Source organism: Giraffa tippelskirchi, chromosome 7 (assembly GCF_054371585.1).
Source record: "Giraffa tippelskirchi isolate mGirTip1 chromosome 7, T2T-mGirTip1v1.2.pri, whole genome shotgun sequence".
NCBI lineage: Eukaryota > Metazoa > Chordata > Mammalia > Artiodactyla > Giraffidae > Giraffa > Giraffa tippelskirchi.
This window is the reverse complement of record NC_137281.1, coordinates 106,086,209-106,098,321: the sequence shown is the minus strand read 5'-3', so window position 1 is coordinate 106,098,321 and position 12,113 is coordinate 106,086,209. Positions and strand designations below refer to the sequence as shown.

Sequence of the window (12,113 nt, the reverse complement as noted above, 5' to 3'; positions counted from 1 at the left end):
GGGCTGAGAAATCAGCAAACACCTGGCAAAGGTCTAGCTTTAGTTACTTGAAGTCACAAGGGTCCCCTCCATCCTTCCATCCTCCACTTGGGTGGGGGCCTTAGCTCCTGCAGAACTCAAAGATGAGCATCAGATTGTTATGTATGTCGCCTGAGGAGGACCTAGGACTCTTTTTATCACCGAACTATTTTTTCTTGACTGCTTTCCCTTTGTTCCTGCTTTCCCTTACTTCCCTTAAGATTGTTAACTGCTGTGACCTGTTCAAGGACAAATATTATGGCCAAGCTTAGATCACAAAATAGCTTAGGCCAAAAGTACCTTCTCTTAGGTCAAAAAAGCTTCCCCCACCCCCACCCCCTTCTCTATTTTTAGGGACCACCCACTCTCACTCCATCTGCTTACAACGCTTTCACACCCAGGCATTCTTCTTATACCCAACACTCCAGAGCGGGGAAGCAGGACAGATTCCCTCCTCTCCCCACTCTCCCCACTTCCCCATTTCCACAGATCCTGAAGGGAGCGTCCATGAGTTACCACAGATCCCATTTCAACCGCCAAGAGGATTCACCCGAGGTCCCTCCAGCCGCCAGCGCCCACGGCCGCCCCATCCAGGCATAGAGGGTGCGCAGACTCTCGCCCGCAGAGGTCCCCACCGGCTCGCACCGACCGCCGCTCCCGCCCCGCCGGCCCAGAGTCCCGAGGTCGGGAGAGGGGGAGCCGGGCCCTCCCTCCGCTACCCAGGCGGGCGGGCTGGGACCCGGGGCGGCGCCGCCGCGCCCAGGGGCGGACCCGACACTTTCTTCCAACTCAAAAGCGGCGAGCGGCGCAGAGCTGCTCCGCCCCTGTCCCGCCGCCGGTCCGGAGCCGCACGTCCCGCTCGCCGCGCTGCCCGCCGCCGCCATGGCCAAGCCCCTCACCGACCAGGAGAAGCGGCGGCAGATCAGCATCCGCGGCATCGTGGGCGTGGAGAACGTGGCCGAGCTGAAGAAGGGCTTCAACCGGCACCTGCATTTCACTCTGGTCAAGGACCGCAATGTGGCCACCCCCCGCGACTACTTCTTCGCGCTGGCGCACACTGTGCGCGACCACCTGGTGGGGCGCTGGATCCGCACGCAGCAGTACTACTACGAGAAGTGCCCCAAGGTACGGCCCGCGCGCGGCGGGCCCGGCGGGCGCTCCCCGGTGCCCTTTGCGGCGTCCTGCCCTTCTGGGAGCGTCGGGGCGACGGCCCCGGCTGGGTGGGTGGAGCCCTGGGGGTGACCGCTCCTAATCCCGATCCTCCTCCTACACACACACACCCCGCGAAGTCCGGGGGAGAGTGTGTGGGCGGCGGATGTGCAGCCGGGGGACAGATCTGGCATTCCGCCAACACCCCAGTCACTTCTCGGTTATCCGAGCGCCATCCCCACCCTAACCACTGCGCTTCCCGTCCCCGGGGATCTCCTGAAGCAGAAGCCCAAGCCTCCCTCTCCTGTCCACTGGTTTCACAAACTTTTTTTTGAGCATCTACTCTCAGCATCGAATCCAGAGATAGCTGGCGGCTCCAGTCTGAATGCCAGGCACAGTTCTAGGCCCCCAACAGTCGATCCAGAACAAAGAAGATAAAAACCTTGCCTCGGGGGTTGCGGGGGGCGGGGAAGCTGAAGGTTTAGGGACCCGAGACTTGCAGATGTCGGCAAATGGTAATAAGATTTAAGGGGGCAGGTGGGGCAGGAGTCTGAGGAAGGCGCATCGCAGCCCACAGAACCTTTTTAGAGGAAGAGATGAGATGGGGGTTGCGTGCAAGACCCGGGCTAGTCGAAAGCACTGCCTGAGTGTGATGAAGGGATGGGGGGAGTAGGAGGGGGCGGGGGTAGAGGTCCTGACCCACGCTCAGAGCTCTGTATTCGCACCCCCGCACCCCCGTACCTGGAGTGGGGTGTGGAGCTCCTGGACTAACTTGGTTCCTGCTGGCTGGGGTCCGAGGGACCGCTGTTCACAAACCACTCCTACCCACCGCACGGGGGCTGGAGGAGGACTTGGCAGCGAGAAGGATTGTGTTGTGCCCAGTAAGGGTGAGAGAGTGTATTGAAAAGGGTGAAACGTGGGTAAATCCTGGAGACAGTGGCCCAAACATTTATTACAAATTGTTTTAACACAGAAAGCATGAAAAAGAATAGCCCATATTCCAAGTGTTCAAAGAACCCCTGAGCAAAAAATTCCTCTGGGTGAGAAATTGTAGCTCTAATAAAACTTTCAAATGGAAAATAACTTCCTCACCCCTGACGCCTAGGCCTGTACCGGAAGGTAGCAACTGCTAAAATATTTTCTTGCTGCTGCACTGCGGTCAGTGGTGTCAGACTCTTTTAGACCCCACAGACTGCAGCCTGCCAGGCTCCTCTGTTCATGGGATTCTCCGCGCAAGAATACTGGAGTGGGTTGCCATTGCCTTCCTCAGGCGATCTCCCTGACCCAGGGATTGAACCCCACGATTCCTGCCGTCTCCTGCACTGGCAGGCAGATTCTTTACCACTAGTGCCACCTTGGAAGCCCCAAAATATATCCTTAGAAAACACTTTATGTGTGCATATATTTACTGTATTTTTTATTTGCATAGAGAGGACTGCACCTTACATTAAAAATAATTTTTTAAGTTTTTAAGCTGGTGTGTGAGACGATGAGCCGTGTTTTAGAACTCCCGCCTCCCCTGACACGCACATGCATTTCGAAAGCGTTTAGCGCCATAGAACACACGCTCACCTTGTATGTTTCTTCTCCAGTGACTTAACTGGTACTTCATAGTTTTCTCTTCTTGAAAGTTTCTGCACTGGGCAAGCATTTAAGCCAGGTATTCTGATAGTGATACAAGTGAACAAGGTCTGTTCCACACATCCCAGATCCGTCCCACATGTCCCAAGATCCGTCCCAGCCCTCTGCACAGAGTGGAGCTAGTAGGTGTGTCCAAGCTTCTCTCCCACCTCCCCTTCTGCCTGGCAACTGCAGATGTATCCCACAGCTGGATCACATCTGGATCTCTAGTCTCAATTCCTTTTCAGACTCCATTCCTACATTTATAAGTGCTTGGTGACCATAACTAGATCTCCTCTTATTCCCTCAAACTCAGCATGTTAAAAACTCAGAATCATCATCCCTCCCAATCCCGCCCTGTCTTGTATTTCTAATGTTAATGGCATTGTCATCCTGACAGGTCATCCAGACACAAAAGTCTACTTTCGCCTTTGACTTCCTCGTGTATTCCCCATTCAGCAATTCACCAAATTCTGTTAATTTCTGCAGTTTGCCTTTGAAATCACCCACTCTCCTCCATTCTCCCTTCTCTGCCTAATTGAGGCCCTGGTCTCTGCTCTCCCATGAAGTAGATTTCTAAGTGATTGCTTCCCAGAAGTGGTTAAACTTGGCAGCATGCAGCTGAATAAATGGCTAGCAGACTTATTTTGTTTGGTCTGTTAGAAATCTTTAAGCAATTTTATTTTCCATGCCTTTGGGCAGGACATGTCCGACCCAGCTCTTAGCCCACTACTCATTGTTTTTTGTGATGCCTTTATGCATTTATCTTTTCAGCCTGGCTCCCAAAGGCATTTGAGTTTGCAATCCCATCTCGTTCTATGCATTATAATCTGATTAAACCTCCTAAAGTGACACACCTTGCCCTCTGCTCAGACCTGTAGCACTGGCTCTGGTTGCCTGGCACAGTCCTCTTAACCTAGCACTGAAGGCCCCTCACAGCCCAGGTGAGGTTATTCCCCATAACCCTCCTGGAGTTACCATGTTCTTCCACCAACCCGGGTTGGAAAATAGTATTAAATGACATGTTTGTTGACTCTCCATGGAAGACTTCGAATTCAATTGTTTCATAAAATGAAAATGGGGAAAACTGAGATTTCTAAATTGACATTTTCTTAAAACATTTTAAGTATATATGTGTAACTAATGAGTTAAATATTATAATAAGCACTTCTTATATTGAACTATATTCATATTTTTTTAATATTTTCTGCTTGACCAAATCCTTTTTTAAGAGGGTGATAAAGTTAATGATCTTTTTTTTTTAATTAGTAAACTGTACTTAAATTTTAAAGGATTTTAGTAATGTCTGAGCTTTGCACCTTTCACTTTCAACTCTGATCGTATTTACCTGGCTTTTACCATGTCAAAGGCAAATAGTTTCTAAGCTAATAGAGAAGTGTCCCATTTCACCAAGAACAAACACCAATAAACTTGAAATAGTCTTTTGTTATTCAGAAGGAACTATTGTCAATTCATAGACTTTCTAGAGTAATTTTAATCCTAAAATATTTAATTAGATTACTTGCACTAACAGTTAAGGAATACTTTGTAGCCAGTGGGTGTGTCTGAAAGGAGTTAATCTTCGTGTTTCTTGGATGACTTGAGGTGCTCACAGCCAAGCCCACCTGACCGTCATCCTAGAAACATTTTACAGATGAATCATGAGCTATCTCATTCTGACCGCCGTTTACCCAAAACGTATGCTTTTTCATGAGGCTTGTGAACAGGAAGAAAAAACCCACAAAACATTGAATCTACTTAGTTGGATGAGTTTGCTTTCCCCCCCACCCTCTGGGAGTAAAAGATACTTAAGTGTTACCAAAACCAGGATATGAAATGGTTTTCCCATTTTGTCAGTAGTGCTTTTCTTTAGCCCTTCATGCATCTATAGGCGGAGAAGGCAATGGCACCCCACTCCAGTACTCTTGCCTGGAAAATCCCATGGACGGAGGAGCCTGACAGGCTGCAGTCCGTGGGGTTGCTAGGAGTCGGACATGACTGAGTGACTTCGCTTTCACTTTTCACTTTCATGCTTTGGAGAAGGAAATGGCAACCCACTCCAGTGTTCTTGCCTGGAGAATCCCAGGGGCGGGGGAGTCTGGCAGGCTGCCGTCTCTGGGGTCGCACAGAGTCGGACACGACTGAAGCGACTTAGCAGTAGCAGCAGCAGCAGCAGCATCTATAGGAGTCTCGTTTGAACCTAAGTTAAAGTAGTCCTGCCTATTTGTTTTTTATTGGTTACCTTGTGTTTTTATGTTAACAACTAAGGTTGGCCTCGTAGCTGTTCACATGACATCATTTTTCTTTGTTTCAGAGGGTTTATTACCTCTCTTTGGAATTTTACATGGGCCGAACATTACAGAACACCATGATCAACCTTGGCCTGCAGAATGCCTGTGACGAGGCCATCTACCAGGTACGTTATCTCTGAATTTCTCTCATTCTCTGCCTTTAAATTTCAAGTTCAACTCAGGAACTTTGGGGAGAGAGCATCCCCCCTAAAAAAAAAAAAAAAGGTGAAAAATTGTTTCTGTAGACATGGCTGTTACAAACTATTAGAAATGTACACTATAGTACTACTGATCTCTGGTTTAAGAGGAACACAATTAGAGAACTAGTTTTGCCCCATGAGAATTTTGTTCTGCAATCAGTTTTTGACAGCATTCCACAACAAATTGCATTTAGAAATTTGCATCTGAACAGCCTTTAAAAAGTACTTGAGTCCCTGCTGTCAGAATCACAAGCTTTTCTTTGGACTCCTATCTACTTTTTAAAAATGATCAAAATTTGACTGTTATTTGTATATCAAGACATTATCTGAAGTTAATAAGCTTTTAAAATTATGTTGTCATACTTTCTCTATTGCTTCATGAGATGTAAAAATACACTTCCTCTTTAAATGAGAAGCTTGAGGTCTTGAACCTGATGTGCTAATTTGTTTGTATGAACATATTTAACTGGTCCTCCCTGACCTTCAAGTATATTCATACCAAAAATGGTCATTAACCTTTCTGATGTGGTTGAGGGGAGGAATGTGTATTTGCAAAGATGCACTGTAGATGAGAGACTGTTTAAATTGCTTTTGTCCTGGCACAGGGTTGTTGTCCCCTCATGTGGACAGCTGCTTGTCACTAGGGCTGGTTTCCTTCATGTGGATTTAGCAGAGCATTCCGTGTCAAAGAACAATTGCAGCTCCCCTCTGCTTCCCTTTTCTTTGCTTCCCTTGATATCAGCTGAAAAAAATATACTTCCTTTGGACCAGAATCAAACCAGGTGGGATGAAGTGACTCCTTGCTCAAGGAGTATAGCCTACTCTAGACTCAGATGTTTAAGAATGTTACAAATCCTAAGCACTAGTATTGGCAGTTGGTGTCACAGGGACCCCAGTACTCTAGCGAACCATGAGCAAATTTGAAAGCCCTTTTAACAATGAACAGAGGCAGATCCATTTTTGAACTCTTAGAAGATGCAGTTAGCAAGACATGTACCAGACAGCAACTTTTGATATAAAGATAGGAATCCAAATTGGTAACCAGCCCCATGGCAACTGGGACATCCACTTTAAGCATGCATTTTTAAATGTGTATATTATATTTCCATGTAAAACAATATCTAATTTCATGGATTGCATCACTTTCAGATAAGAATGCAATCATTTCACAATGGACCATCATTAGCCAGGCATGGGCTAGATTACTATCTAGTCAGCAGAGGACAGGTCTTTTAATTTATCTGACCATCAGTTTCCTCACAGTAAGATGATTAGTCCAAAGTGATCTCTAGGGCTGCACAATTTTGATATGAGTCCATACTGCTGCTAGTGGCCTCTGGCTGTGTTGGTTCTAACACTTGAGGGCAGAGAGCTGACTGTCAACCAATTCCATCCATCCCCAAGGTTATAGATATTCCTTAGCCTCTCACAGTCTCTCTCTTTCTTTTTTTAATTGAATATAGTTAATTTACAATGATGTGTTAGTTTCCAAGTATACAGCAAAGTGACTCAGATATATATATATATTCAGTTCAGTTGCTCAGTCATGTCCAACTCTTTGCAACCCCATGGACTGCAGCTCACCTGGCTTACCTGTCCATCACCAACTCCCAGAGCTTGCTCAAACTCATGTGCATTGAGTCAATGATGCCATCCAATCATCTCATCCTCTGTCGCCCCCCCTTTTTAGATTCTTCTCCATTATAAGCTATTACAAGATATTGAGTATAGTTCCCTGTGCTATACAGTAGGTCCTTGTTTACCTATTTTATATATAATAGAGTGTGCATATGTTAATCCCAAATTCCTAACTTATCTCCCCTGCGACTGTTCCCTTACAGTCTGTTATCTACCCCAGAGAGAAGTAGAGGATTTTAGGCCCATCCCAGGTGGACCACAGGACTGAGGTTTCCCTGACTGCTCTCTGGCCCCAGATCTTACAGGCAGTGACTCACTAACTGGTTTTGGGTTAACAACCTTTGACCTCAGTGAGTAAATATGTTATGGTCATGAAAAGATGAACTTTAGTCCATCCCAGAGAGTCTGACCTCATATCTTTTGGTAATTTTCAAATTTAGTCCAGTTAGTGTGGACTTGGTACTAGACTATTTCTGAGGTTTTACCCTGACAACAAAAAAATAACTGTAAGAAATAGTAATAGCCAATATTTATTGCGGAGTATCTACCCAGGAATAATTCTGAGTGCTTTGTTTGTATAATCTCATTTAATTCACAGTCCTAAATGAAATAGATACTATTGTCATTATTTTATTTTAGTCTTCAAGTCGTGTCCAACTCTTTGCGACCCCGTGGACTGCAGCCCGCCAAGCTCCTCTGTCCATGGAATTTCCTGGGCAAAAATACTAGAGTGGGTTGCTATTTCCTTCTCCAATAGATACTATTATCCTCATTTTATTTTAATTTTAGTTTAGTTTTATTATTTTTCTTTTGGTTGTATGGCACAGTTTGCAGGATCTTAGTTCCCCCACCAGAGATTGAACCTGGGCCCCTGGCAGTAGAAGCATGGAGTCTTAACCGCTGGGCTGCTCCCATGTCCTCATTTTTAAAGAGGAGATAAAAGTCATAGTGAGATTTAGTACCTTGCCCAGGGTCATGTAACTAATAAATAACAAAATCGTAATGGATATTTAGAGCCCATACTCTTCTCCACTCTGCTGCTGTGCCCTAACGGACAGTCTGCATCTTCAGTCACCGGCATCTGCAGGGGTTATCTGATGTCAGCTTTCGCACTGAGGGACCTAGAAGGATTGAGTTCACAGATAAACCTGGATGCCCAACCCAGAGCTTTAGGAAATGACTGCTCTGTCTGAAGTGGCCTGTTTGTATCCACGTTCAATGTTGTTTTCCTTTCATCCCCAGCTTGGATTGGATATTGAGGAGTTAGAAGAAATTGAAGAAGATGCTGGGCTTGGCAATGGTGGTCTTGGGAGGCTTGCTGGTAAGCGACATCGTGAATGTTCTGTGTTGTCTGGCTATTGACACTTTCTCAGATGCCATGCACGACTATTCCTATAGAACCAGCAGACTGTCTAGGAGAAGTGCAAGGTGTGACCTAGTAGTAGATGTATTTGTTTTTGACTCTGCACTGTGATTTGACCAGTTCTAGACAGACAGTAGAGAAAGGAACTTGAACAAAAGAGACATTGCTTTAAAAGTTTGGAGACATTGATTCAAACCCCAAAGCTAACCAGATGCTTCCTGTACCCTGAAGGGTTTCCACAGTGGCCCCTTCACTTCACTGTTCACAGCTGCTTGTGTGGTAGGACCTACGTTGTTTAGCCATTGTGTTATCATCTTGTGCATTTGACAGTTTGCTTTTTGACTGACTAGTAGGCAGTGATACACTTGTTATACTATTGGTTCGATTTAATTAATGAATATCCTTTTTTGTATGGATTCAGTTTGAGTTTTTAATCCAGAAATTATTTTTCAACAAATATAGAGGAAAATATTAAAAATATAATACCAATACCATTAAATTAAAAATATGCATCCTGGACTTCCCTGGTGGTCCAGTGGTTAGGAATTTGCCTGCCAATGCAAGGGACACAGGTTTGATTCCTGGTCCAGGAAGATACTATGCACCATGAGGCAACCAAGCCTGTGCACAACTACTGAGCCTGCACTCTAGGACCCTTGTGCCCCAAGAGAAGCCACTGCAATGAGAAGCCTTGTGCACTACAACTAGAGAGTAGCCCCTGCTTACCACAACTAGAGAAACCCTGAGTGCAGCAACACAGAACCAAAAATAAAATAAATTTTTAAAAAAATTCAGCGAACGAGGCCATGTATTATCACAGAACAACTCTAGAGGTTGGCCATTCCAAGGTTAATTTATTCAGCAGCACAGTTCAGTCAGGACTCTGCATCTCTGTGGTTCTTTCGACTTTTCATGGAAAAAAGACAACAGCAGTAAGGAGAATCTTTCACTGCACCCAGCAGACCTCCTAGCAGCTCTCATTGGATAGAATGTCATCATATGCTCAGGCCAAAACCAAAACTGGTGAAGGACATAGAATTACTATGATTAGCCTAGAAGTTTAGCCAAGCAATATTCACTTCCAGGTCCAGCCTCCCTGAAGCATAACCTGGTATGTGAACAACACTGGAATTCCATTAGCCAGAAAGAAAGTCTGCCACAGATGTCCCAGTCGGTCAGATGGGTCACATGTAAATTATACACGTCTTTTCAAGCAAGGGGGCATGGAGACAGGTTTCCTTAGAAAGGGCAGTGCGAGGGACAGGCACAATAAAGGATATGTCTAACACAGACCAGTTTCCTTAGCTATTCTCAAATGAAATGCCAACATGTATGTAATAGTAGTTTCTAGATAGTGAGATGATAAATGATGTTTGTTTTCTTCTTTATGCATTATTGTCTTTTCTAACTTTTCTGTGGTATTTATTTGATTATAATTGGGGGAAATGTGACTTTAAAAAATTAATTCTCACTGTACAGCAGTCTCTGTGCTTTAAAATACAAATATGGTTTCTCATAGAAAAATGTTTTGTGGCTGCCATGTTTTTTAGAGAAAGACAAATTTTTACTTACCTTGATAACTGTCTTTTGCTTGTGCTCGGTTTAATTTAGCCTGCTTCCTGGATTCCATGGCAACTCTGGGGCTTGCAGCCTATGGATATGGCATCCGATATGAATATGGAATCTTCAATCAGAAGATTCGAGATGGATGGCAGGTATGTGACTCATATTTTTTAATTTTGTCATTAAAATTTTGCCTTGACGATGTACTGGATGATTTATAATTTACAGAATTTAGCGGAGGGCGTTACTAATTTCTGTGGCATTTGATTGACATCTGTGAATTCTGTCAGTCTTCCCACTTTGTGATGTAAGCTCCCTAAGAGCTGAGAGCCTGCCAGTATCACCAGTATCATTCACCACCAGATCTATAGCATCTTTTACAGTACCAGACTCATAAGGATGCTATGAAGATACTTATCACTGAGTTGCCTGAATGCAGACCACCTGTAATGGGCAATGTCCTATCTCTGCAGCATGCAAAATGGAGGAGCATGTCTTTTGACTCATGATCTTTCCCAATAGCCCTTGATGGTAGGAAGCATGTCACCATTTTTGTAGGTGAGAAAACTGAGGCTCTTAAGAGGTGAAGTCACCTCAGATCACACTGTTGGTAAATCTGCATCCCCAGATTTCCCAGTCACAATCAGTATCTTTTCTACATTCAGAGTCTTGCCCTCCTTAATATGCCTTTGTTGTTCAGTCACTCAGTTGTGTCCAACTCTTGGTGACGCCATGGACTGCAGCATGCCAGGCTTTCCTGTCCTTGACTATCTCCCAAAGGTTGCTCAAACTCACGTCTTAATATGCCTATCTTATAAGATATATAAACTCAGTGTTCTGCTTTTTCTTTATATAAGATAACAGCAGGCAGCCTTGTTAACTATCCTATCAAATAAATCTGACACATATTTAATATGTGTAATTATAGTGCTCCATAGAAAATTGCACAAATAGTAATTAATCCATATAAATGACTCTCGTTTTATTTTCATATAACCAAACCAGATTCTTAAGTATTTGTTTCTCTTTATCTTTGGTAATCCTTTTGGCTACAGTCATGTAGCTGTCCATGCACGGACAGTTTTCCTTGATGTTAAATGTGATTTAGGCTTTCTCTTTCTCCCTGTCTTTGTCTCATACCCATACCCCAAAGATATTGGATTTTCAGAAAAGCCTGACCTCTCTGAGCCTTTGTCACACTTCTAAGAGTCAGTCCAAAGGCAGCACACTCAGGCATTGGTTTGGGGGACTCAGGCTGGAGTTAATCCCCCGGGAGGGGAAGGATGAGAAGCTGAGTGTCGTCACCATCTGCTTTCTCCTCCCTCAGTATTTGGACACTTTTTGGGCCAAGGAAAGTAGGTACTAAAAGATTTGATTTGATGAGAGGTTGCATCAAGGAAAGTCCCAGAAGAATATTGGGAACCTATTGAAAGACAAACTTCCAAATTTTTTTAAGGACCAGTGTATCTTCAGGGGCTTCCCTGGTGGTTCAGTTGGTAAAGAATCTGCTTGCAGTGCAAGACTGCCTGCAATGCAGAAGACCTGAGTTCGATCCCTGGAGAAGGAAATGGCAAACCACTCCAATATTCCTGCCTTGGAAATCCCATGGACAGAGGAGCCTGGTGGGCTACAGTCCGTGGGGTTGCAAGAATCGGACACAACTTAGTGACTAAACCACCACCACCAATGTATCTTCAGCTACTCCTAAACCAATTAGGAGGCAGTACTGGGTAGGAAAAAACATTTGGGCTCTAATTTGAGGTCTCATTTCTAATTTGAGGCCTAACTGCAACTCATTACCCTTATGAGTTATGCTGCCTTGATTAAGTTACCTAACTTCTCTGAACCTGGGTTTTCTTGTCTGCAAAATGGAGATGCCAGCTTCCCAAAATTATGATAAAAATATGTACAATGTCTGGCACACAAGTAGGTACTCAAGAATGTTAATTTTGCCTAATAAAAGGAGGATACTTTAACAAATTGTAGCATTGTATAATATATTAATATAGCCATTGATATCATGTTTTTGATTAACTATAGTAAAATGGGAAATTGTTTATGTTAGTTGAAAAAAAGGGATATAGGATCATGTGACTAGTATGACCTATCCAAAGGAAGCAAAAAAGATAAAATGCTAGGGAAAAAAAAGTATATATATATATATATATCTCAAAGGTTCAATAGTAATTAATTATCTCTGGGAGATAGGATTATGGGTGACTTTGACTATCTTTTTATTCTTCTACATGACTGATAGTCTATAAGAAATGT

General features: G+C 44.2%; 1 protein-coding gene across 2 annotated transcripts in view; it reads left to right on the top strand.

Moving 5' to 3' along the window:
• The first annotated feature begins 838 nt into the window (after positions 1-838).
• Positions 839-12,113, top strand: part of PYGL (glycogen phosphorylase L) — a 52,818-nt gene continuing 41,543 nt past the window's right edge. For both annotated transcript variants that reach the window (XM_081511327.1, XM_081511326.1), the window contains exons 1-4: positions 839-1,143; positions 5,102-5,203; positions 8,159-8,237; positions 9,891-9,994. In XM_081511327.1, coding sequence (XP_081367453.1) covers positions 901-1,143; positions 5,102-5,203; positions 8,159-8,237; positions 9,891-9,994 — 528 coding nt within the window. In that variant the 5' untranslated portion in view covers positions 839-900. The remainder of the gene's footprint in view (positions 1,144-5,101; positions 5,204-8,158; positions 8,238-9,890; positions 9,995-12,113) is intronic.